Genomic DNA, 25,173 nt, shown 5'->3' with positions numbered 1-25,173 from the left:
TCTACACAAACTTGTCACCTGCTCTATCTCACTCCCTAATAGAAGATCATGTATTTCAAATTCTCTCATTGAGACTTCTATGTACTGATTAAGAAACCATTCCTGAGCACAATTGACAAACTCTATCCCATCTAGTCCTTTTACAGTATGGGAGTCCCAGTCAATACGTGGAAAGTTAAAATCACCTACTATCACAATCTTATGTTTCTTGCAACAGTCAGTGATCTCTCTACAAATTTGTTCCTCTGAATCCTGGGCACTGTCAAGTGGACTAGAATATAGGCCATTAACATGGTCCTATCTTTCCTATTCCCCAATTCCATCCATAGAGCTTCACTACACGAGTTCTAAATTTCAGAATAAATTTCAAACAATTTTGAGATTTTGACATTTCAAAATACACATTTGAAAAATAGTAACACTTATAATGTTAAATACATTGATATACTTGTGATGATGGGACTCATGCAGCCTAATTGTGGTCAAAGTTTACTGCACTGAAGTTATGATTTAAGAGATTACTGTAAGAATGGCTCCTATCAATTTGGCAGTACTTCATAATTTACTGCTATTTTATCAACAGTTGGCTCGAGCTCAGTTATTGTTCCATTCCCCAGTTTAGCACAATTAGGTGAGACAATTAAGTTGCAGGAATGTTTTGCTGCTGAAGACTGGTTCCAGTTCTTTTCAATACAATACCAGGATGACCCACATTTTGGAATACTACATGAGGCACATGTTTTAAACCAACTAGTTTGACAGCTGAAAGAAAGTGAAACCAAAATATATTTACTCTCTCCATTACGCTTTTATAAAAGGGAGCAATTTTCCAGAAATCCATATAGCTTCCACTCCATTAATCTGTCAGTAATTTAAGAAATTTCATTTTTGAATTGCACTTATTATGTACTGACTGGATGAAGTGGCCCCTGCTGAATAATCTAAATCTGAGAAAAAAGCAGTCCAAACTTTATATTACCTTGAAATAGATATGTGTAAATGAACAAAATAATAGAATTTTAGCCTAACATTCAGGTAATGAAGAACTTATGAATTATACCACCTGTGGCTGCTGCCTGCAATTCCACTCTTGCCCCATTTATATTTAGAAACATAGAAAACCTACAGCACAATACAGGCCCTTCAGCCCACAATGCTGTGCTGAACACGTACTTACTTTAGAAATTACCTAGGGTTACCCATAGTCCTTTATTTTTCTAAGCTCCATGTACCTATCCAGGAGTCTCTTAAAAGACCCTATCATATCCGCCCTATCATATCATATACCGTAGCCGGCAGCCCATTCTACGCATTCACCACTCTCTGCGTAAAAAAAATTACCCCTGACATCTTTTCTGTACCTACTTCCAAGCACCTTAAAATTGTATCCTTAAATTTGATGGTACATCAACTAGAATTTGAATTATTAGTTTCACTTGTACCTAGGTCCAGTGAAAAGCTTCTCTTGCATACTGATCATACAGATCAATTTATTACACAGTGAAGTAGTACAAGGTAAAACAAAGCAAGATATAGTACAGAGAAAGTGCATTGCAAGTCAACAGTAGTCTACTTAGTTATAATAGTCTTATAACAGTGTGATAGCTGCCCTGTGCCTGGTATACATGCTTTAAGGCTTTTATATCTATTGCCCAATGGGAGGGAGGAGAGGAGAGAATATCGGGAATTGATGGGGTCTTTGATTATATTGGCTGCTTTACTGAGGTAGCTAGAAGTGCAAAGCAAGTCCATGGACGTTAGGCTGCTTTTTGTGACATGCTGAACTGTACCCACAACTCTGCAGTTTTTTGTGTTCATGTCCAGAGCTGTGGCATACCAAGTCATGATGCATCCAGATAGAATGCTGTCTATGGTGTATAAATAAAAATTGGTAAGGGTTGATGGAAACAGGCCCAATTTCTTTAGCTTTCTGAGGAAATAGAGATGTTAGTCTATGCCTCTAAATCAGGATAGGCTACTGGTGATGTTCACCCCCAGAAGCTTGAAGCTCTCAAATCTCTTGAGCACCACTGATGCAGACAAGAACATGTGCATCACCCACTTCCTGAAGTCAATGATTAGGTTTTTCTTTACATTGAGGAAGTTGTTGTTGTCATGACACTATGTTACTAGGTTCTCGACCTCCTTTCTGCATTGAAGACTAATTAATATTTGATATACAACCCACTATGGTGGTACCATCTGCAAACTTGTAGATGGAGTTGGAGCAAAGATTGCCGGAATGACATGGATGCTTAGGGAGTAGAGTAAGGGGCTAAGAATGTAGCCTCATGGAGCACCAGCTTTGAGAATAATCAAGGCAGAGGTGTTGCTGTCTGTCCTTACTGAGGTTACTTACTGTTAATCATTTTGTTATAGTTCATGGATTGTAACAAACAATTAAATATATTCATGCACTAACCTCCATCATTAGATACTGAAGTGGATCCCAAAAACTACCTTAGTGCAAGCTTGCAATAATAATGATCTTTGAAATTTAAAATGACATCTGATCAAGCTGTACAGATCACTCTTGGTATGTCTCCCTCCACCAACACCCCCTCAACACAAAAAATAGTGACTGAGGGGGGAAATTGGAAAAATAAAACAGATAAATTTTGTTATGCACAGATACAAGGGTTAAACAATTCTTTAGGTTCAGTCCAGATGACCACAGACAGGTACTTGAAGAGCTGAATGATGACTGATGATCTTATGATGATTATTTTAATGATGCAATCAAATCCCATTTACACTTATATAAACAGCTAATGTCAACAACTGGCATAGACCACACGTTTCTGAACATTTTCTTTTCTGCTTTTACTTGTTGTGTTACTGAATACATATAAAGATAGAAATTAGGAGCAGATGTAAGTCACCAGGCCTCTCAAACCCACCGCACCATTTAATGAGAAAACACAATCTGAATGCAATCTCAACTCCACATTCCCATTTACCCATAGTAACTTTTCTAATTTACCACCTGTCTCTGCCTTAAAAATATTCAAAGATTCTGTTACCACCACTCTTTGAAAAAGAGCTTTCGGGGACTTGCAGTCCTCAAAACAAAATCATATCATCCCCTCTCAAATGGGTAAATATTTAAAAATGATTAAGCTCTAGTTCTAGATAAAAAGGAAACATCCAAAAGTTATAGTTACAGCCCAAAAACAGGTCATTTAGTCCACAATGTCCAGGTTGACCACCAACCCATTTACATTGATGATGATGACGACGTTGACTCAGGCCTGAGAGGCCAGCGTCGGGCATTTTCATGCCTTACAAGGCACGGACTGGAAGGCCGTGTGGGGCGCCACTCCTCGCACAGACAAAAATTCATCTCATTTGTTTTCATTCTCATCAATTTTCATCACCTTCGCTCTGATTCTATGACTCATTAACACACTCTAGGCGATTTACAATGGTCAATTAAACTACATTCTGCATGTCTTTGAGATTTGGAAGGAAACTGAAGTATGCAGAGGAAACCCACATGTTCACATGCAAATTCACAGAGTACCCAAGGTCAAGAGGGAACCTCAGTCTCTGGCACTGAGAAGCAATGGGTCTACTAACTAACCGTTTCTCCTCCATCAATCTTCATTCATTCTTCTAAACTTGAACATATACAAACTTCCCCCATCCAACCTTTCATCATAAAAGCTTCCTTTCTCTTAACTGCTTCCAAGGTATGAACATTTATCCTTAAACAAGGAGACCCATACTGTACACAATTCTCCAGACATCGTCTCACCAAAGTCATAATTAACTGCAGAAGTGTATAACCTTCCAGCTCTTGTATCCTATTACCTCAGCAATAAATAGGAACACCTTGTTAAAACTCTAACCTTTTGTGAATCATACTCTTGGAAACTCAAATATGACAAGACCTTATTAAATCAATACTTAGAAGTTACTGAAATCAATATTATGAAAGAGCTTAAGTTTTCCAAATACCATTGCCCATAATACTGCAATTGACTGTATCTGATATCTATTTGGTGATGACATTAATTTAACTCCAGGAAATCACCCTTTGACAATCCACTCATTTATCAAAGTGGACGAAGGATTCAGTTTGAATAGGAACCAAAGGAAATTAAAGAATAGCTAAATTGTAACAGAATTTGACTATTTACAAATCTTATAATACATTATCAGTTGTAAAATCAGTACCTACATCTACAGTTGCAAATTTGCAGTGCTGTACCATGCATTGTTACCCTAACACTGTAAAAATTTTGTAATCTCACTTTGTATTCATGACGCAGTTTGACTTGGGACAAAGGGCCCATTTCCATGTTGTACGACTTTATTAATGGTGCAATTTAAAATTCTTAATTCTTCCTGCTGGCTTTTTATTTGTTCTCCTCAACAGCAATTCCATCCTTCATGAAATAACCATCTCCTTTGTGAAGTAAATCTTCCATGCCTGCAGGACATAATCCAGTACTTCACCTATTAAGACACACCCCGCGGATGAATCCCAACAAGCTGCTGACTAAATATTTGATACAAAGCTCAAATCACACCTATGTCGCTATTGTCAGAAAACTGCTTCTGGATTTCCATTTGGCTTTCAACACATTGTCCCACAGATCAAACACCTACTCCTTGATTTAAATACACCACTGTGCAGCAGGGTGTCGGATTTCCAAACCAAAAGACCTCAGATGGTCAGGATAAACAAATCCTTAACACAGGGCTGTGTGTTGAGTTCATTGCTGTAAACTCTGTTCACACATGGCTGCATGGCCAAACACCCAAGTAATCACATTTGTCAAATTTATCAATGACATGACAGTGATTGGTCTCATCACCAACAACGATGAGATGGCCTGCAGAGAGAAGGTGGAAGAGTTCAAGGGCTGGTACCAGGTAAATACAGGTCGACCTTCACTAATCCTGCACCATTGGGACCTGAGGAATGCCGGTTTAGTGAAAACATCGAATTACTGAAGGATTACATTAAACATAATCAGTGCCGGATTATCAAAGGAACCGGATTACAGGTAGTCAGATTAGTGAAGGTCGACCTGTAATCTCTTCCTCAATATCACCAAGACCAAGGAGGTAATTATCGACTTCAGAAAAACTTGCACAACTCATAGCCTTCTTTACTTTGGCAGCACAGCAGTCAAAACCGCGAGCAGTTTCAAACTCCTACGAGTGCACATCTCATACAACCTCTCATGGGTCCAGAACACATCCTACACAATCAAGAAAGCTCACCAACAACTTTACTTCCTGAGGAGGCTGAAGAGAGCTGGGCTATGCACATCTATACTCACATCCTTCTACAGATGTGCAGTATAGAGTACCACTGCATGGTATGGAAACTGCACTGTGATGGATGGGAAGGCTCTACAACAGGTAGTCAAAACTGCCCAAAGCATCACTGGCACCAACTATCTGCCATCAAGGACATACGTAAATAAAGGTGTCGAAGGCCAGTAACATCATGAATGATCCCACCCACCCTGCTCATAGACTGGTTGTCCCACTCTCATCAGGCAGGAGGTTACGTAGCATCCATGCCAGGACACTCAAAAACAATTACTTTCCCCAAACAGTAAGGCTGATTAACACTGCTACCCACTAACCCACCACCGTTACTTTATTATTTCTCGTCAGTCACCTTATGTACAGACACTCCTGTGCCTAGTGTCACTTTATGGACATGCAATCAATGTATATAAGCTACCTTAAGTATTGTTTTTTATTACTGCACTCTTTATTTTATTCTGTTTCTTTTGGTGCTGCATCGGGTCTGGAGTACAATTATTTCATTCTCCTTTATACTTGTATACAGGAAATGACATTAAGCAATTTTGCCTCATATTCGTATCTGACTAAAACAATATAAATATACAATTAACAAATTTCTTCTCACCATTTAGTCTATGGTAACCCCCCTAAGTATTTTTATGCATATTGATACAATATTTACTAATTCAGTTCACTGAACTAAATCGAAATCAACATCCAACCAAAGTCAATGTTTTAGTCTACATCGTACTGATTTACATCATAATATTCTAACTATGTTAGCTACATTATCAATTTCCTGGTTACTCCGCACCGAGTAATCCAGTTGAGAGAAGCCACTCTGCCGCGAATTGACAAGAGCAGTCACGTCATTCATTATCTCACACTGTTGAAGCAACACAGCGTTAACAATCCCATCTACTTTTCTCCCCGTGTAAAAAAACACCTAGAGAACTGAGGATATTCCGGTCATATGGTGGCGCCGAAAGGACTGTCACCACAGGCCCGGATCTACATCGCTTGAACTCCCAATACATTTGACTCGAAGCCCCAGGTGACTCTGCGGCTTCGTCCGGGCCCGGCTCCGTAAGTCACTAACTCGGTGCCGCCTGCCCACCAACCCAACGCGGTTTTCCGTTCGGTCTTACACAGTGACGTGTCCCGAGCCCCGAACCACCACTGGGTCGGGCGCGTACTTCAGCAGCTGCTCCTCCACAGCCCGCTCCTCATCCTCCTCCTCTTCCTCATAGATCGCATCGAAATCCGCCATCATGCCGGAGGCCGCCAATTCCATAGAGACACCGCGCGCAGCGCAATGGAGCAACCAGAAATCGCGAGAGTAGTCGTGCTGACAGCTGCTCCCCGGCCCACTCGCGGAGGAAGGAAGTGACGTGTCCCGCCGACTCTGCTGTGGAGAGGCCGAGACTCGACTATTAGTGGTTTCAGATTCATTAATCGCGTTGTGATGTATATAAAATATCAGCACAATAATCGCAATTAAATCTCTGGATCGTTGCGCCCGCCCATATTTTATCAAATCTCTTCATAGATGTCGGTTACGTTCTCCACGAATACGTACTTGTAAGTCATCGTAGATTTAGCTCACTGAAGTATGGGAAAGGATGTACTTTGCACTGAACGTAGAACTCCAAAGGCTTTTTAATTATATATTCCCGCTGCAGAACATCTCTTCCCAGTTGTAGTGTGACAAGACCCTGGACCACTTTCAATATCTTGGGAGACACCTCTCAGGCAAATATTGATGGTAAAATTCGCTACACTTTCTGGCCTTTTGAGGAAAAGGATATCCAAAGGTCAAGGCTTCAAATCAGGAATGAAGCTCATGTTCGAACGGACAGGTAATCCCAGTTACGTAAATTGTAGATATGTGGACTAACAGGCACCTTAAGAGACTGGAGATATACCACCAACCTTATCCTGATAAAATACTCCAAATGTACTGGTAGACAACTTTAACCTAGTACTTGCCATTGAAGATCCAGTTGTATTCATCTTGCTCCGACGGTTGTTTATGTGCTCAACATTAAACTCCTGAAGCAGCTATTCGTTCTACTCCAGGAAAATGGAAATTTATCACAACAAAAGGTTACCAGGGGATGGTGGCCATAAACTCAAAATCATTTTTAAATCTTTCTTGAAAAAGTGCAACATATTTACTATCTCAAGGGAATCAATCCTTGGTCTTGCCCACTCAAAATGGAGAAGGAACTCTGAGAATGCCAGCAATCAAAGTTGGTATTTTTGTTAGGTACACAAAAAGACCAATGAAAGAAGTAGAAGGACCACATTACCCACTCCTCCCATAAAACACCACATTACCCACTCATCCCATAAAGCACCTTCTTTTCTGCATATTGAATAGTCTGTGGATTCCACATTACCCTCATTAGTTGTTAAACTTGTCAAACACAACATGTCCTGGGGAAGTTTTTAAATATTTTTCTTTAGCAGAGCAAACAGTCCAGATTCTGAGATAGCCAAGTGTGTTGGACCTACTTTCTTCAACCAATTGAAACTGATTAGTTGAGCTAACCTCAATGTCAGCCATTTTCTCCATATTGGTTTATCTAGCATGACATCAAAGGCTGAGGTATTTTGCCTGTATTAAATGCCATTTTAAATAAATAATGCATTGTACATTAGGCAAGGAAGTAAAGTACACACAACACACACTTCAAAGAAATGTCTTCATATTATATTCAGACTTTTTATTTTGGTGATAATAGGCACATTATTTGGTATTCTTACCCTGTAAATGAATTTTAAAATCATTGTTAATATCCTAAAAAATGCAATTATTCACATCTGGATTCTTAAATAATCTTGTGTGACTATAGGTTGATGTATGTCAAACATTGTATTAGACCTACTGCTGCACTATCTGGAAAATTCCAAAATCCAATTTTTTTAGGGAAGTGTGGCTTTTTTAGTATATCACCTAATTTCTATTTGGTTACGACATTGCTGGATGATTAGGCCATCTCAGATGCTTTGTTCTTTCATTATTTCACTAGATGTACACATCACTACCAAAATCATCTCCGATTGAGTGGTTAGTTCATTTCATGAACATTACTTTATTGACAGGAGACAAAAAAAAAACTAGACTAGCCAACAAGAATGGTTCATTTCTATTCATGAAGGATGTAGGTGAACCAGACGTGTTGCGATAACAATCTGGTCTTTTAAAAATTTCTGGATAGTTAAGTTAATTTAAATTCCCCAGATGGCTTGGCAGGATTTCAAATTATATTTCTTAATCGTTTATTTAAGCTTCAGGATTACTGGTCTAATAATAGCTGATGTGCCACCATCACTCTGCTTTAATGCCATTTGGTGGCAGTATGCAGTCTAAATTGTCTGTACTTTAAGCTTTGGTGCTAATAATCTTGCAGTATTACAAAATTGCATTTTAATTGGTAATAACATGGATATATTACGGGATAGTTAAATAAACATGAAGTAGCTGAATAAATATGAAAGAAAAAGAAATCAAAGGCCATGTTGATAGCTAAGGCCAGGAGGAGGCTTTTGTGAAAATGCAAAAAAGAACATTGATCAGCTAGAACAAATACTCATGGCTGCACATTTTGTACATCTGCACAACCTTTCAATAATTTGTGTTGGAAAAATCTTTTCTGATCTGGAGCTTTAGTTTTCTCCCCATTAAATAAATATTTCTGTTTTTCTTATATTTAAATTGGATGGCTTCTGACTTTCCCACACTAAACTACAATAATTATTACAAGCTCTCTTCTTTCTCTTTGCTTTATTATGATTTTCAACTTTGTGGGATCAAGAATTTTCTATGTGTAAATTAATTCACTTATTTATGGAACTTAAATATATTATATTGGAAATCTTAAGAAAATCATGAATGACCAAAATGATTAATGAGTTGTTTATTTTCTGTAAGTAAAGCAGAATAAATAACCTTCCTCCCCGGGTCTATTCTGCAATTCAATTTACAATTCAATAATGTAAGCAATTTTAAAATTGCTGATTTATAATGTTCTTGACAAATTTTGAGAATGGAATGTAAAACAGAATTCCAGTTAAATGATCCCACTGCGGGTGACATTGAGACCTTCAGAAACAATTTGGGTGATTCTGTAGCCAGAACGTCTGTAGTTTAGCGATGCAGATCAACCATCCACCTACACTACATAGTAGTAGTCCTCTCTCCACACTAAACATCTGGAGATTGCCTATTCTTTAAGATGTTTACAATTAATCAGCAGGCTACTGCTTGCAGCAATGTGAAACTTGCATGATGCGCTTTCGTTTCACAATATCTGATGTACCCTCTGTGATTCTACCCTGGACAAAACTCCCACTCAAACACACAGCATTTCTAATCATGGACACACCAATTCAACTGTTGTCAATCACAGCAGAATGAAACAATGGGAGCAGAAACCTCTGTCATATATAAGAAAACAACATCTTTATTCATACCAGAAATTTTGTTTTCAAAACAGATGTCAAAAGGTTCAAGTGAATATGGAACACATTTAATAGAGCTGTTTTCCTGCAATTGATTGTCCATTCTTAAGATCTTTTAATTAATCAAACATGATAAATTAAAATAACTTCCAAGTAGGAGCAAAATCCGCTTTGACATTTTAAAACATTTCTTAATTTTATTTCTGTTACCCTCACATGACAAATTATCACTGTAAGCCATGTTAGTTCAAGATATAGGCTTATATCCACATTAGTAGCAAATATAGTTGCATTTTCAAAGCATTATCAATTGTATGCACATTAGATTAGATTAGATTCAACTTTATTGTTATTGTGCTGAGTACAGATACAAAGCCAATGAAATGCAGTTAGCATCTAACCAGAAATGCAAAGAATAGTGTTATTTACAAAATAACTGCAAATAAAAAGTACAAGATGCGATGAAGCTGCTGCAATTTATACTGCTTTGCTGACAGCGTTTAAAGACTGAAGCTCACGAGATAGGCAATAGTAATATTTTAAGTAGCAAACTGTAATACTGTAGTGGCAATTCTGCCAATATTTACTCCTCATGTTCTCAAATATGTAAGAACTAAATGTTCTGCAACTAACATAGGCTAAGAATTATACCAGTTACCATTGCAGTTTGCATGAGTATTCACTGATTTAAAACACTAAATAACATGGTAACAATTCAGGTATTACTGGGTCATCTTTTACAGTAAGGCAAACCTGAATATCATACTGGAGATAAAAATGCATAGGTGATGTACCCCAATAAATGCGGCTAGAAAGTTTTGCTGTTGGCCTTCCCAATGTTTATATGGCTGGGCAAGAAAAAAATTACAGATGTTGGAAAAAAGGAAATAAAGCAAAACATGCTGGAAACTTTCAATATGTCAGGCAGCATCTGTGGCAAGAAAACCCAACTTAATATTTCAGGCAAGGACCAATTTGATTTAAATATTTCTGACATGAGCTAGCACTGCAAGGGATATATCTAATGAACCTGTCTGTAGAGTCTGATAGATATTGTAAAGCCTGTGGGGATGTGGAGTGGGTTAGAACTGTTTAGAAGAGAATGCTATTGTAATCTATATCTCCTTTTAATATCTGAGTCATGGATTTTTTATTCTGCTGGTCTTATTTAGTGCAAGTAATGGCTTCACCTCTAACAACTCCAAATAATAGCATCAATGCAGAAGCAGGACCTGGAAAGGCTAAAATGTAGACTCATAGCGCATTTACTCTGAAGTTACTGTGCAGATGTAACTGTGGCAGATGTTTGGTCCCACTAGTTAGCTTTTATTGTTTTCAATTACTGTACATGACATTACAAGCTCCTTAACAATATTCCAGATTACTGTTTTCTTCCTTAAAACAAAATACTGTTATTAAGACACAGAACAGAAGTTATTCCATTGAGGATGACTTTTGGGAGTTGTTCATTAGTATCCGAATTTTCCAAGTTGAATGGAGCTGCAGATCGGGCCTAGAACCGGGCGGGGGGGGGGGGGGTTGTTGCTGGTGGTGGTGGTAGTTCCAGCCTGGGGTTCATGAACACCTTGGTTAATGGTAGGTGTCCATGGAATTAAAATGGTTCAGAACCCCTGGACTAGAGTAATTAAATTTAGTTAAATCTATAAATTGGTGTAATGGGTCACATGAACACAGAAATTGAACAAGTAATTCCAAGTCTTTGAAATACTCTATCAAAATTGAGTTACAGTCCTGTAAGGAATTTTATTTCAGTTTTTAAAATCCAGAAGTAAAATTCTGCTATATATATTGCTTTGGAAGTTCACTAAAGTCCATTAGGGAGAGATGTCATCCTTTGCTGGTCTAGCCTGGTTGAGACTTTAACTCTATATCATGCTGTGGTGAGCATGCCTGAACTGTATTATATTCTGCAGATCTGGTTTCCCTACCTAAGGAACAATATTTTGTCCTTGCAACAAAGCTTCACCAAATTGAATTCAAGATTGGTGAATTTGGCCCTTGTGGATAGATTAAGCAGACTGGGATTATATTCTCTTGAGTTTAGATGAATAAGATGTAGTCTAATTGAAACACATAAAAAATTATTATTGGCCTTAATAGAGTATGCTTTTAGCTGTGGCTTGGATGTTTAGCACCATGGTCACCATTGGAAAAAAATGGTTAGCTAGAGAGGAGAAACAATGTCTTCACCCCTAAGTGTGGCAAATTCATGAAACGTTCTACTCAAAAGAATAGTGGAAACTGTGTAGTTGAATAAGTTCAAAACAGAGATGAGTGAATTTTTGGCTGCTAAGGAAATGAAAGAATGAGGGATTAGTACAGCTGAGGTAAAGAATCAACCATAAACTCACTAAGTTGTGAAACAGGCAAGAGGAAATGTAAGTCACACTTCTGCTTTTATTTATTTTTTTCTTTTGTTTCATACCAAAGTGGTTGGTTCCTAATGAATCTTCAACATAGTCTAGTAAATCACTCAGATGTATCCAAATAATATCATACTCAAGATAACTCAGCATTAACTGTTGACTTTGCCCATACTTTTAAGAATGAACAGTAAAAGAATTTGATTTCCATTTCTGCAGGTAATATTGTGATGAGAGGCTACAATGCAATGCCAATTTTCCTACCATGTGCAGGAAGTTGAAAATATAGTCCATTTTCTATTCTCCGTCTGCAATATTTCACAATTATTAGTTTTAAATTGATTTTGCCATTTGTCTGTCTAATTGAATAACTGCTGATTAACTGGATCATTTGTCTGTATTACTCTCCCCTATTTTGGAATGATCATCAATTTATAGCAGACTATATTAAAGCAGGGCAAGCTATTGTATTCTCATTGTTCTCCTTTGCATCACCCTGAAATTGCATGTCAGATGTTTTTCATTAAAATACAGTTCTATTATTATTTTGCTAACAATCAACAGGGCAAAACATTCCCAGCAGAAGAATTGGAAGCTTTAAAAACTCAGCTTATAAAGTCTGTTTATTCTAGTTCTTTTCTTCCTTAACAATTACAATGTTGAATTTATATTATAGGCTAGGCAATATTGGTTAAAATGTCACAGCTATACTTTTTTTTGTATTACTGGAAAGCCAATAAACCTGTATAAAGTGAAAAATGCAAAGTAACCAGCATTTTTCAAGGTTTGAAATATCAATATGTAGAAAATGCATCTACCCTCAATGTCAAGGATGAAATGCATTTGCTTAGGGTGCTTCAAACTAATCTATGTTCTCACTTTTAGTTTACACATAGAATCTACCAGGTGCCCAAGAAGGATGTGACCTCATCCCCATTGTCTTTTTAACTGAAGCCAATTTTAAAAGCATACTTCATGGTCACTTTGCCATCCATTGCACTACAGCTGCAAACCTATCCTCAGTCTGCAGCTGATTTACTCTTGTAAGTGAGGCAGAGTGAATTTAGGGTAACATTTCTCACCTCCTATCAACCAATAAAAAGAAGACTGTGAATAAGAGAGCATCTATGAAACAAGTCAGCTGTTTTTGTTTTGTCTATCACAAAGGAAATAAAGGGCAGAACGTTTGGTAGGGAGTTTCAATGAACGTGGCCAATAGGTCTGAGGAACCACATAAAATCTGCAAGGTTCCATTCAGATACTTTGCAAACTGTGATTCACAAATGCAATTGGGCATCCATGTTTACTTTCTATTGAACATGCGATTCCGACTTTAAATTATCTCAGGTGCTACGTATAGAAAGACAAACGATTGGATGTTGATAAGAATGATCTGAACTAATCTGGATTGGCTTCAAAATAAATAGATGGACTAATGCATCTTTTATTGCAATTTGGTGAAATTGATGTGGATAATCAATAGACAATTGTCGTTTAGCGTGCTTTTATACTTGACTGCAAAGAACAGCAAAACGATGCTTTTATTTTAAAATCGTAGTATCGAGCAAGAAATAAGTATTTAAAATCGGGGTACAATCACATTTTTCAACTACAATATGTGCCTGTGAAAAGGAAATTATAGATTCATATATTTAGTCGTTTCTGTTATTTCAAACAATATAAATACGGTTTATAAATACGGTGGTTGGGGGTTGGCTAGTGGTGAAGAGAAGGGGTTCAATTCTCTCCAGAAATGAGCTGTCTGAAATGAACACATTTACAACCATTCCCGGTGTCACGCGCTTTCCACTTTGTTTGTTTCCTGACTCCTTTGAAATGTTTCAATGGACGAACCGCCCAACGTTGACACTTTGGGACAGATCCCATAACGCCTGACTTCATATTTTCGATCTTAATTATACATCAAACACGCCTAAACGCCCATTTTCTGCCGTGCTGGTTGTTTTTGTGCAAATCTGAAATTTTATTACCCAAACACAAATTTTTCATGCAAATCGCTGGAAGCGAACATAATAAATAAAACAAAATAAGAATATCAGAGACCCTTTTTTGAATGGATAACTGAAGAATAATTGCTTGTGAAAAGTCACCCCAGTGGCATTTTGTTGTCTCTTTGATCATTGTCCTTTTTCACTATTATTGAAGACTTTTTTTGAAGTTTAGAGGACAGCAGACTGAGCGGTTCTTTTCAATTTTTGTTATTCAAGAACTGTTGCCTAGTAACAAAAACTTAACAAATTGCAAGTGTATTTCACGGTAAATATCGCAAAATAACATTTAAGATTTTTTAAAAAGTTTGATACAAATTAATAATATCAGTCCACCTGTTCAGCTCCAGGACGACTAACCACATAATTTTGGTCAACATTTGGAAAATTTGATTAAATTGCACTTTTAGGCAAGTAAATACAATCGTTTGAAAAGCAATGATTTAAAGTAAACAATATGATATATTGAATATACATACTGTTTTTCCGGCTGAATGTCATCTTAAACAAAGCTTTGGCGCGAGTTCTTTTTGAAGCAGTAATTTGAAGCGTTTGAAAATACAACAGATTAGACTTGGTTTAAGATAAACAAGAAGTGTCCCAATACGAATACTTATGTCGGCAATGGACTTACAGCTACAACTTGTAGAATGAAATAGCAACATTCATTTCTCGAGATTGCAGAATTTGTTGTTTTGGTGGGAATTCATGAATGAAAAAAATTGAAGCTTTTTAATCAACTGTATGTAAACTCGATGTATGTTGACAAAGGAGAAAAGAATCGTAATGCTGGTTCATCCATTCCTCCTTCAAATATCAGTCAAAGGCTTTACAGCAAAGACAAGTCCACGTTCATGACGTTCCATGGAGGGTCATATATACTGGAAAAATTGCTTAAATATATGCATCTCATCACAAATACAAGTAGCACACACAGTATTTCAATAATATTTAAGTCACTGAAATGATACAAAACTTTTCTTCAGACATTTTGCAAGAAGTTTTGAATTCATTTCCTGTTGTGTGACAGCTTATTTAGAATTATTAAGAAAACCAATGAAAAAAAAACCCAGAACAGACAGCAGCCCCCTCCAACGCAGTACACTATCGTTCTTTTTTGCTCTTTAGAAACCGGAATCACAAAAGAGCAATTTTGTTATATTCGCATTTTTACACAGGCTTAACCAACACAGACAAAGCTACTTTGTCACCCGAGTAGAATAAACGGATTCAAAAAGATTTCCCTTAAATAGGCTAATTTTATACTTGAATTATGAAAGTAATGTTCAGGTAACAGTCGGCGCTCTGTACCAGCCGCTTAATTCCTCTTAAGTCCTTACACGTGTCTTGGCTAGTCGAGGCAATTTGACCTCATTATAGGCTCATAACCACTCTCATTCCCGGGATTACTTCATGAACAATGAAATTTTATTGGTTATAATTATAGAAAATAATATTGTAACGAGGGCTATGCGATGTGGGCGCGCGCCTTGCATCATTCCGCCTGGCTTAGACATTCTTGCATTTTATTTCACTGTAATCATTGTTTTTTTTTCCAGCGCGCTGCTTCTGTAATATCGTTCACTGGCTTTATTAGTACAATTACAAAGCTGCCTAGTGATTTGATTGAGGCTACCTGACCTCCATTCAGCTAACTCACTGCGAAACTTTCCTGGATCGAGTTTTATGACCATCCCAAGTGACCACTGAATTTTACATGCTTCTCTTCACTATTTAGCCCTTGTGGAAATCTTGCGAATAGAGCGAAAAAAAACAAAAGACGTTGAAAATCCTTGTTATGTTTTAGTGCGAAAGAGGTTGTGCGTCACTTGAAAAACAAGAGTTTTATGGTTAAGGGAACCATAGCTAGGCCATTCCAATGTACGTCACTTATATTTTTATTATCTTGTATGGTTTTGTCTTGATATAGAGAGCAGTGAAAGAAATTGATGCTGGGTTAAACCAGCCCTGCTGCTGGCTTTGTTTACGGAAGTGCTGAGCAATACTGTACTTCGTGGCGTTCAAATTGCTGAGAACACACGTGGATTTTGTCTCAAGACGGTGAAAGGTTTGAAGAAAATATCTGCTCACAGCATTAACATGGAATAATAACACGAGACGGATGTACTAAATTATTGACACTTATTATTTAATGTAATAGCATTTTTGTCCAGTAGGGAAGTGGTTTTCTTGAACAGGTTCTCATCGATGTTCACTTTATCGGAATTCATTCTTCTCTTTAGAACAGAGACGAGGAAGAATTTTTTAGCCAGACGGTGGCGAATCTGTGGCGTTCATTGCCACAGATGGCTGTGGACGCCAAGTCAAGGTTGATAGGTCCGTGATTAGTAAAGGTGGCAGAAGTATGGGGAGAAGACAGGAGAATGAACCATGATGGAAAGACAGATCAGACTCGATGGGCCGAATAGCCTGGTTCTTCTACGATTTACGATCTTTCAGTGTACTTTACTCTGATTAGTTGCAAGGAAGCTTCGTCGGGGCACAAGGACGGTGAACCCCATTACAACAAAGACAATATAAAGTTCATTTTACGAACAGGGAACTGGAGCGTCGTTGTTTGAAAACACGAAATTAATTAAATGGGTTGAAATTTTACTTATTTGCCCCAAAGCGTCTCGAAAATCTTGATTTTCAGATTATTTGTCTTTTTTTTGCAAGTTGCAGAAATTCGTGTTGGAGGTCTTTTCCTTTAAGACGTGTGAAGCCCCAAATTGACTCGCCAGGACCTTGACGGAGACCAAAAATCCCTAATAATTGTCACAAGATCTAGGATTAACACATAGCAGGCAGCTAACAATCTCAGCAAATATTCGCTAATCCAGTGCATAATAAATACTTACTGATTGAACAATAATCGCAAACAAATAGCGCAATCATCAGTCACTGTGCTAATTCACGAAATAGTGAATTGTCGCCCATAAGTGATACTTCTCATAGACCCCAACTTGTAGCTCGAAGTATAGGATCAATTATTTAATATATTTGCAATTGTTAGCTGTAATTGTAGCAAGGAGATTGAAAATAAATGTTAAATTGACGAGCAGTTTCCACTGAGTACCTTTCCATTGAATATACTGTATGTAACAACCTAAAGGATAGGGCTTTTGCTATTTAATAACATTTATGTTAAATGTCAGGTGCTTCCCTACGAAATTGTATCGCATATTTTAACTGACTTTATCGTCAGAGAGGGAAAAAGGATAACCTGAATTCCATGACTAATTTTCGGAATTGTTACTCTTTACTAATAACTATAATCTGGATATTGTCGCCACTGGTGGCATTGGTATCTGTTAATGAGATGTTTCAGTGTAGATTCCAGAGTCACTTCTAAACTCCTCGTTGGTTATTCAAACGATATGAGTACTTAACATAATAACAGAAATTAATGATTTTTTGAGGATTTCATATTCTATTTGTCCAATGGTGACATATACTGCGTAAAGTAGATGTTTCATTCGCCACGGGTACGCTCACATTAGAAGGCACCTGCTTCTTACCAATTTTATATTCAAATAATAATGTAAGTTTATGAACTGTGTCCAGGATCAATTTTCTGCACCATGCTAAGATTAGTACTTAGAAAATACGATTTTCCCTTGGTTATGGTGGGGCATATCGTATCCGGTAATGCTAATATAAATTGATATACCATTCCTTTGTTCGGGTGCAGTTAAAATAAATGCCCTTGATTTCTTTTATGCTGATCCAACCACTGAATAGAACAGACAAATAAGGTCAACTGCGATTCCATCGATTATAAATAACTCAGATGTGTAATAAACAACATTAGCGTAAGATATTGCGTAAAACTCGAGCGCCCACTCGTTGGATACGCGACCCTTCACCCCTTGTCCCTTCAAACTGACCCACTGGGGGATGAACTGGTGTATTTCTAAATCAAGACACACTTTGCAGATCGTTAAGAGTGTGCTTTGTCTTTCAATGTATCAATAGCCTGGATATATTATGCATTTCGGATACTGAAGCACATGCTGAGGAACTACATTCATAACCAGATAATTCTAAATTGAAGTAAGAATCATTTTGAGTCTAGATTTGTCAGTCGATGGAGTCATAACATATCATGAACGCACGCCATGTATGAAAAATTAATTATATGTTTATAATAATACATTTGGTTTGCTGCCAGAGTCCAGAAAAATAAAGTAAATGTTCAATGGAATGACTTCTATGTTGCACTGGAGACGTCTGCACATGCGACAAAGCATTCACAAAGGTCCAGAAAGTTTCACTAGATTAAACCATTCCCTTGCTCGGTGAGTCAATTGAAAGTGATTTTAAATCTCATGACAATGACACTGTTAACGGCAGCTGGTTAACTTGTGGTGTATCCGTCTTAAGTCAGCTGTGGAGCTTTCCTTTTCCACACAGAAAAATTACAAAACATTCACTTAAAAAGTTTTTTGTTTCTTGTTTTGTCAGACTTTGATAGTGCGTCTCAAGGGATTGCCTGACAAATGGGGAAATGTTGATCTCGCCCCGCTTTATAATCACGTGTTAATAGTTCACTGGCAGCACTTTTTTTTAAAAGCTCTGGAATAGGGCGCACACGTGGGTGACGTTCAGACCAACCATCGTCTGAGACCCTTTTGTTTAGCCTCCAAACATAAGCACCTTCTGACTCTCTCCCTGCGCAGTGTTTACTGAACCAGGAATCCAGCAAAGCCAGAAAGAACCAAGAAGAATACACAATGTCTCGATCTTTTTATGTTGATTCCTTGATCATCAAAGACTCTTCAGTAAGACCATCTCCCGTCTTGAACGACCACGGCCAAGACTTTCTAATTCCTATTAGCGTTCATTCACCAACAATGATGTCCGTTTCTGGTCCCGTCTGTCCGTCCAGAAAGACGGGTACTTTCTGCGTCTGCCCCCTCTGTGTCACGTCCCATATTCACTCATCTCGAAGTGGGATCCCACTGCTGAAAAGCCAGTTCCCAAGTGGAGATCCACAATACTGTCAACGAATTAACCAGCAGTCAAACCCTGGGCTCGGGCATCCACCTGTTTGCACACCTACTTACAGCGTAACAGACCCTAGAAGATATCACTGTCTTTCCGTGGGTAAGTTTTAAAAGGAACTAATACATCAGACACTTGAATACAGGTTTCATGTTTAGCGAGATATGTGCTTGGGAGAGAAGTGATGGCTTATGGCCAAAAGTTCATTGCTACTTTAATTTCAAATGGGAAGCTTAGAGTTGCATATACACATCCAATACTTCAAAGTGGTGATGTTATTTCGAAGAAAACATTAAGATGTTTTCTGCTTTCATCTTAAAGATTAAATCGAACGTTTACAATAATTGTTAGAGATAAATGGTTGCAGAATCGACACCGTGCTTCAGAATTAATATGATTAATAGGATATATTTACTGTGTCCTAACTATACGAGCAATGTAAATATTAACAACAAATTTAATTTTAAAAGATGGGGTTAACACAAAGCACATTTAGTTATAGGCGCTGTTGATATTTAATACTGAGAAGGCTAGAACAGTTTGGACTTGATTCGGGACTGGGGGAGACATTACACAGATATCTACTTTGGCGGGATTATGTTGATGTCGAACTGACGGCGGGTTAGCATGATATGTTTGATGCTTTTTCTTTCTTTCATTTGGTAATGTTGCAGTATCATTACGTGTTCATAGGTCCTGAAAGCAACAGTCACTTACAAAACGGCAAGCGGATGAGAACAGCCTTTACGAGCACACAACTCTTAGAGCTCGAGAGGGAGTTCGCCTCAAACATGTATCTGTCGAGGCTTCGCAGGATTGAAATTGCAACTTACCTGAACCTATCCGAGAAGCAGGTGAAGATCTGGTTCCAGAACCGGCGCGTCAAGCACAAAAAAGAGGGCAAAGGGACCCCGCGGAACGCGCACAGCATTTGTAAATGTAGCAGCCAAGGTCACTGTCTGCGCTCCGAGGACGAGGAATCCCTCTCACCGATATCATCTGGCAAAGAAGACAAAGATATGTCACCCGCATAGTCATCAGGAACAGAACTGCAACTTTTTAGAGTTTACAGCCATTTGCAGTTCTACATCCCTTCGACGTACCTATCTTCTCATTCGTTTAGCATTTAAAAGAAATCCGAAGTCGAGTTGTATTTGCCTGCTCGCCCTGCTAGCATGAATAGATCCATTGTAGAATTGTACTAGGATGGAACACGCAACCGTCCTATGAGCACTGTTTTCATAAGTGCAAGTACTTTAGTTGAAGTGCTGCCGTTTGAGGCTAACATGATTTGTCTGAATCATTCAGGGTTTCTTTTCTCCAAATGGTGAAGTAATATTCATGCACTGGCTTTTTTGAAAATCCAAGTGAATTATGTAAATATTGTATTTTATACTCTGTTAAAACTTGTAAAAAGAAAAAAAGTAGACATTTATGTAAATGCGTCAGACTTAAAAAACAGAAGTAGTTTGAGCAGGGAAAATAACTGTAAATAGTTAGCTATTGGTACATTACTGTAAAATGGCGAGGTTAAAGTTCATTCGTTACGAATAGTTTTATATGACATTTATATTTATATTTATTTAAAATAAAATGTTGGGATCTTTGAAAAAAATACTTTTAGCTAATAATATAACTCGATAGACATAAAAATGTAAAGGAAAAAGAGAAAGCAAGAAGTGCTGAGACATTTCTCACGAATTATATTCTTCTCCCTCCATTTCAACAATCAGGAAGCAGTGGTTTCTGAAATACACCTTAATATAAGCAGCAGCGGATCCGGGAAAGCCTCCCACTTAACAAAACAGCAAACAAGAAGCAAATCCTGACAGATCGGTTAATTGATTGTGTAATAATAATTCGTGGTACACATTTTTGCTCTTTCCCAGACAAAACAAGTCGTGTGTGTGTGTGTGTGTGTGTGTGTTTGTTTGCTTGGTCACTGGGAAAAGAGGGTGGAGTTAGGGGAGAAGGGAGGTTCATTCAATGCTTCCTATGGAAAATAACGTGGTCGTAATATTGAATGTTAAGATACCGGTATATAAAATTGATATGATTATGAGGAATGATTGATTATCTGTCATCTTTGAATGCAAGTGTGGATGATAAAATATATGGATTTCCATTCTGTATTACATCACCGCTTCACTGGATAGATTATAGATCCTTCAGAAGGAAGTAGCCATTTCAAATCTGGTTCTGCAATGCACATGTTCATCTGTTGGTACATGCTGCAGAAAACCTCAGGCACAGCGAAGTGAGTGTTATCATCTTCATTCATGAGCACGCGAAATAAAAACCTATTTGTACCCGTGACCCACCCTTCCCTTCTCATCCAAGAAACAAAAGTCTAATTTATCACTGACAGTAATAAATAATTATCGCCAAGAAAGTCTACAGTTGCTTTGGATGTCAAGAGGCCTACTGACCGAGATCATCTTTTGTAATTTCCTACCATGACAAGAAACATTTCCAATCATTTTCGTCCCTGTGTATGTTTCTTGTAGGTGGCACGTTCACTGCGAACTTGTCACGAGCAGATGAAGGGAGAAATGGAGAATGTTTCTACTGAAAATAAGCAACGATTATGTGAGAGGCTGCTGATGATTCGAGAAATGTTAATTTTAATACGTGGGGTGACTATCTGATGTCAGTTACAGGCAAATCCCAATGAATATATTTAGTTGCTCCTGTCATAAGTGTCTTGTCAATTGGGACGGACGTTATGGATTGCAGAGTACATCAGTGGTTTCTGGAAATAAGTGCTATATTTTAAACCTTAATTACAATGAAAAAATAAACACGAGAAATTGCGCAGATGCTGAAAACCCAAAGCAACACACACACACAAGATGCTGGAGGAACACAGCAGGCCAGGCAACATCTATGAAAATAAGTAAACAGTCAACGTTTCGGGCCGAGACACTTCTTCGGCCCAGGTTCGAGTGCGTGCACTTACAAGTATCTCAGAAGTATGCTGGTCTTTGTGTCACTTTCAAAAATATCACCCACGTATTTTAAAATAGATCCAGCTTACATAAGGGACCACAGCATTTGTGCAACGCATAGCTTGTAAAGAAGACCAGCGCAATTGTGTACATAAATCTGCAAGTCCAAGACACCCATCTTAAAATATCTGCTAGAAAATGCACTTGGAATTTTAGGGCCAGGTTTGGTTGTGTAGGGCTCTTGTTAATTCTATTGCAACTTTCAACTGAGCATAGGCTATCAGTTTCTCGAATTCTGCCATCGCCCAAACAACAGACAGTCCTTCGGGCACTTCGCAGAATTGTTAGGGCAATAAGAGAAGATAAATTGGAACATTATTCATTGGCAGCATGGAGAAAATAGCCACAGATTAATGAACTATTGACAATTTCCATCTGTTGAAAGGCCGAAGTTGGCAATGTCCAGGACTGAGCGTGGAGAGCCCGGCGGAGCTCGCTGTGGCGAAGGGCGCATTGTGTATTTTTTCTATGCAAGCGACAATGATGGATAGGAAAGCATTGAGGGACCCAGAGGAGTGATTCAGCAACTCGTAAACCAGTGTCACTGTTAGACATGGCCCGAGGTGCTTTTATGATGCCTTATTAGCCCTATCTATACAATATCGGTCAAAGATATATGACTTTGACGTCCTTTTAATTGACTTTAAACCAAATGCAGTTGGGTGTACAATAAGCATGTGTCTTTTCTGTAAAATGGATGACATTCATTGGCAAAAAGTTGAAGCCTTCATTTTTAACAGTGCTATTAATGTTCATGTAAAAAAGGAAAAGTTTATAAATGATCTACACCCTGAACTGGATCGTCAAAATTAATGTTGGTTTCAATAAAATTTCTTTTCTAGTTCGTTTCTTAATGTTAAACTATCAACGCACATTTAATAGTAAAATGTTGTTTAGGAACTTTTATTAACAAAAGACGTCGTATGGGAGGCTTTGATTGTTGGCATTTAATATATTTGATTGTTTAACATCTTGGGTATTTTTAATAAGTGCGATTTCTGGATATTAAAGTCACCAAGTTCACTGCTTTGATCTTTCAGCGTTATTAAATTTTTATTTTGTACATGGTTCAGAACTGTGTAGAGCCTGTATTGCGCAGTCGCCACATGTTTAGTCTGAAGAACATGAGTAACGTTGACAACTTTATCCAAACGGCGCCGTTTATTTTCAGTTTCAATGCACTAAAAGGTTTATATATTTCTCTCGCGCTTGGAACCTCTGTAAAAGCAGAAAAAAAGACTATGTTCACCAAAAGAACGCTTTGACAGGTATTCTGCTGCCAAAGACTTGCATTGCATTGAGTGGGACCCCCGACGGTTGCAAACCCAGAGCCTTTGAACACGGAGCTGAAGGGCTCCAATGTCGGCTTAGTGAACGATTTAGTCACTGTTTCATTAAGCAGTATTTGAACCTTACAACATGTGGTAATTTCTAGGGGCAAGTTAACCGCCGTAAAAAAGAAGGATTATGTGGTAGGGACACAAGAAAATTAGCGAACGGTTAATTTAACTCGTTTCTGGCAGAACTTTCGATACATTCCTAATTGCCTAGGGAGGCAGGTGAAGTTGAAGCCCAAGCACATTCAATCTCGCATTTAGGATGGGAATAAATAGGTCCCATTTAACTCGCTGTTGACAATTTATCTTTGCAGAAAGACGCAGAATAACAATTAGTTTAAATTTTCATTAATTAAATTAGATCCTGTCTCGCAGGTGGAGAGATCAAAGCCATCCTATCAACTTGTAAGTATTACTACTAATAATTAAAAAAAACAGATCCTATTTGCTGGGTTGTGGGCCCCAGTTTTAAGATTTCGGACCAGCTGCTGGGACCATACCGCTCTTTGTAGGCAGCAAATGAAAATCCCACAGAATGAGGAGAACTGTCAAAACAAGGCACAGAGGAGAAATTCAGCGCTGATTAGCGTCAATCAACCAGCGCTCAGCAGCCAGCGCGGCAAATTAATAGCAATTATTTCTACCTTTTGTTCCCCTCAGTGGCTTGCAATATTGATTGTAGTAAGTTTTCCAAAAGTTTGTATGATACACCTGACAAATGCGTTTGCTTTCGTGGCTACACTTCCTATTATTACTGCCAAAGACGCGTCGTCGGGAAGAACCCAAATTGATACTAATTCCGCAAAGGGGGCTATTGACTCCGTTGAATTTAACTTCTCCAAGCAAACAAGAGATGGAAATGGCAATAAAGAAATTACTTAAGAACAGCTTGAGCAAACGGGGTCGCTTATAATCTGGCCAGCACACCGTTTAGTTCCCAGCACAAAGCGCAAAACGCGCCGACTCTATCTCGCCGCCAGCTTTAGAGGTTTTTTTTTGTTAAACAATGTTCAGATTTTAAAAGTTTCTCAAACTTGCTGTGTAGGATTGAAAAGGCAGCTTGTAATAAATCAGATCCTTTAGTTAAGAAGCCTTCGGGACACACAATAGAACCAGAACTTAGTACCTGTGTCTGGTAGACGAGGTGATATATGCAAATGACAATATTCGCAAGGAAAAATACTCGAATCCTCCAAATGCTTCTTTTGTGAGTTTCTTTAGAAATCAAGGAATTCTGCATGACAAAGAACAATTAATAAGCCGTCTTTTCACGAGCTAGCAGCTGGTACCCCGTGGGGAAAGTAGGGGAAAATCAGAGATGAATGCGCGCAAAAGTTTTATTTTGCGCACCGACATCTACTGTTTGGAACTGCGGCCACCTGAACAATGTTGATCAAAAAAGAACACTTGTGAAGGATCAGGAGCTTATAATAAGCATAAAACATCTCGAATCAAATGCAGGAGCTTTAGAAAACCCTTTGGTCGGAGGTGGTTATGTTGGAGAAGGTTGGACACGTGGCGGATCAGTTTGGAGACGGAATTACGCGGCAAGCGCCGCACCAGCGCAGTGCGTTTCTTCTCCCTATTTCACTCCTTTGAAACAAACTTTATCGTAAAATATAAAAATAGCGTGGAGCATGTTGAAGATTTGCATGTTTATTTAGCTAAGATATGAATTATATTGGCAATA

The 25,173-nt window shown here is 38.1% G+C and overlaps 2 protein-coding genes across 3 annotated transcripts in view; one reads left to right on the top strand and one right to left on the bottom strand.

Moving 5' to 3' along the window:
- Positions 1-6,634, bottom strand: part of LOC140194601 (cysteine-rich hydrophobic domain-containing protein 2) — a 54,432-nt gene extending 47,798 nt beyond the window's left edge. The window contains exon 1 of the mRNA XM_072251832.1: positions 6,420-6,634. Within this exon, the coding sequence (XP_072107933.1) occupies positions 6,420-6,565 (146 nt within the window). The 5' untranslated portion in view covers positions 6,566-6,634. The remainder of the gene's footprint in view (positions 1-6,419) is intronic.
- A 48-nt stretch (positions 6,635-6,682) lies between these two features.
- On the top strand, positions 6,683-20,734 carry gsx2 (GS homeobox 2). 2 transcript variants are annotated; one of them, XR_011885250.1, is made up of 3 exons: positions 6,683-6,852; positions 6,954-7,130; positions 19,832-19,892. XR_011885250.1 is itself a non-coding variant. In XM_072251830.1 (2 exons), the coding sequence occupies exons 1-2, from the start codon at positions 18,868-18,870 to the stop codon at positions 20,170-20,172; spliced, it is 714 nt and encodes a 237-aa protein (XP_072107931.1). In that variant the 5' UTR covers positions 18,835-18,867; the 3' UTR covers positions 20,173-20,734. The 2 variants fall into 2 exon arrangements, 1 of the variants encoding a protein (XP_072107931.1); XM_072251830.1 differs by lacking the exons at positions 6,683-6,852; positions 6,954-7,130 and adding an exon at positions 18,835-19,240 and having other exon boundaries at positions 19,832-20,734.
- The last annotated feature ends 4,439 nt before the right edge of the window (positions 20,735-25,173 follow it).

Source organism: Mobula birostris, chromosome 3, assembly GCF_030028105.1.
Source record: "Mobula birostris isolate sMobBir1 chromosome 3, sMobBir1.hap1, whole genome shotgun sequence".
In the NCBI taxonomy this organism is placed as follows: domain Eukaryota; kingdom Metazoa; phylum Chordata; class Chondrichthyes; order Myliobatiformes; family Myliobatidae; genus Mobula; species Mobula birostris.
Note: the sequence above shows the minus strand (reverse complement) of the source record. Positions and strands in the feature narration are given on the sequence as shown.

Bases quoted from the DNA above. Each gene is read 5' to 3' on its own strand.
- gsx2 (XM_072251830.1), top strand. From the start codon at position 18,868: ATGTCTCGATCTTTTTATGTTGATTCCTTGATCATCAAAGACTCTTCA. The intron at 19,241-19,831 runs GTAAGTTTTAAA...ACGTGTTCATAG, and splicing joins ATATCACTGTCTTTCCGTGG to GTCCTGAAAGCAACAGTCAC.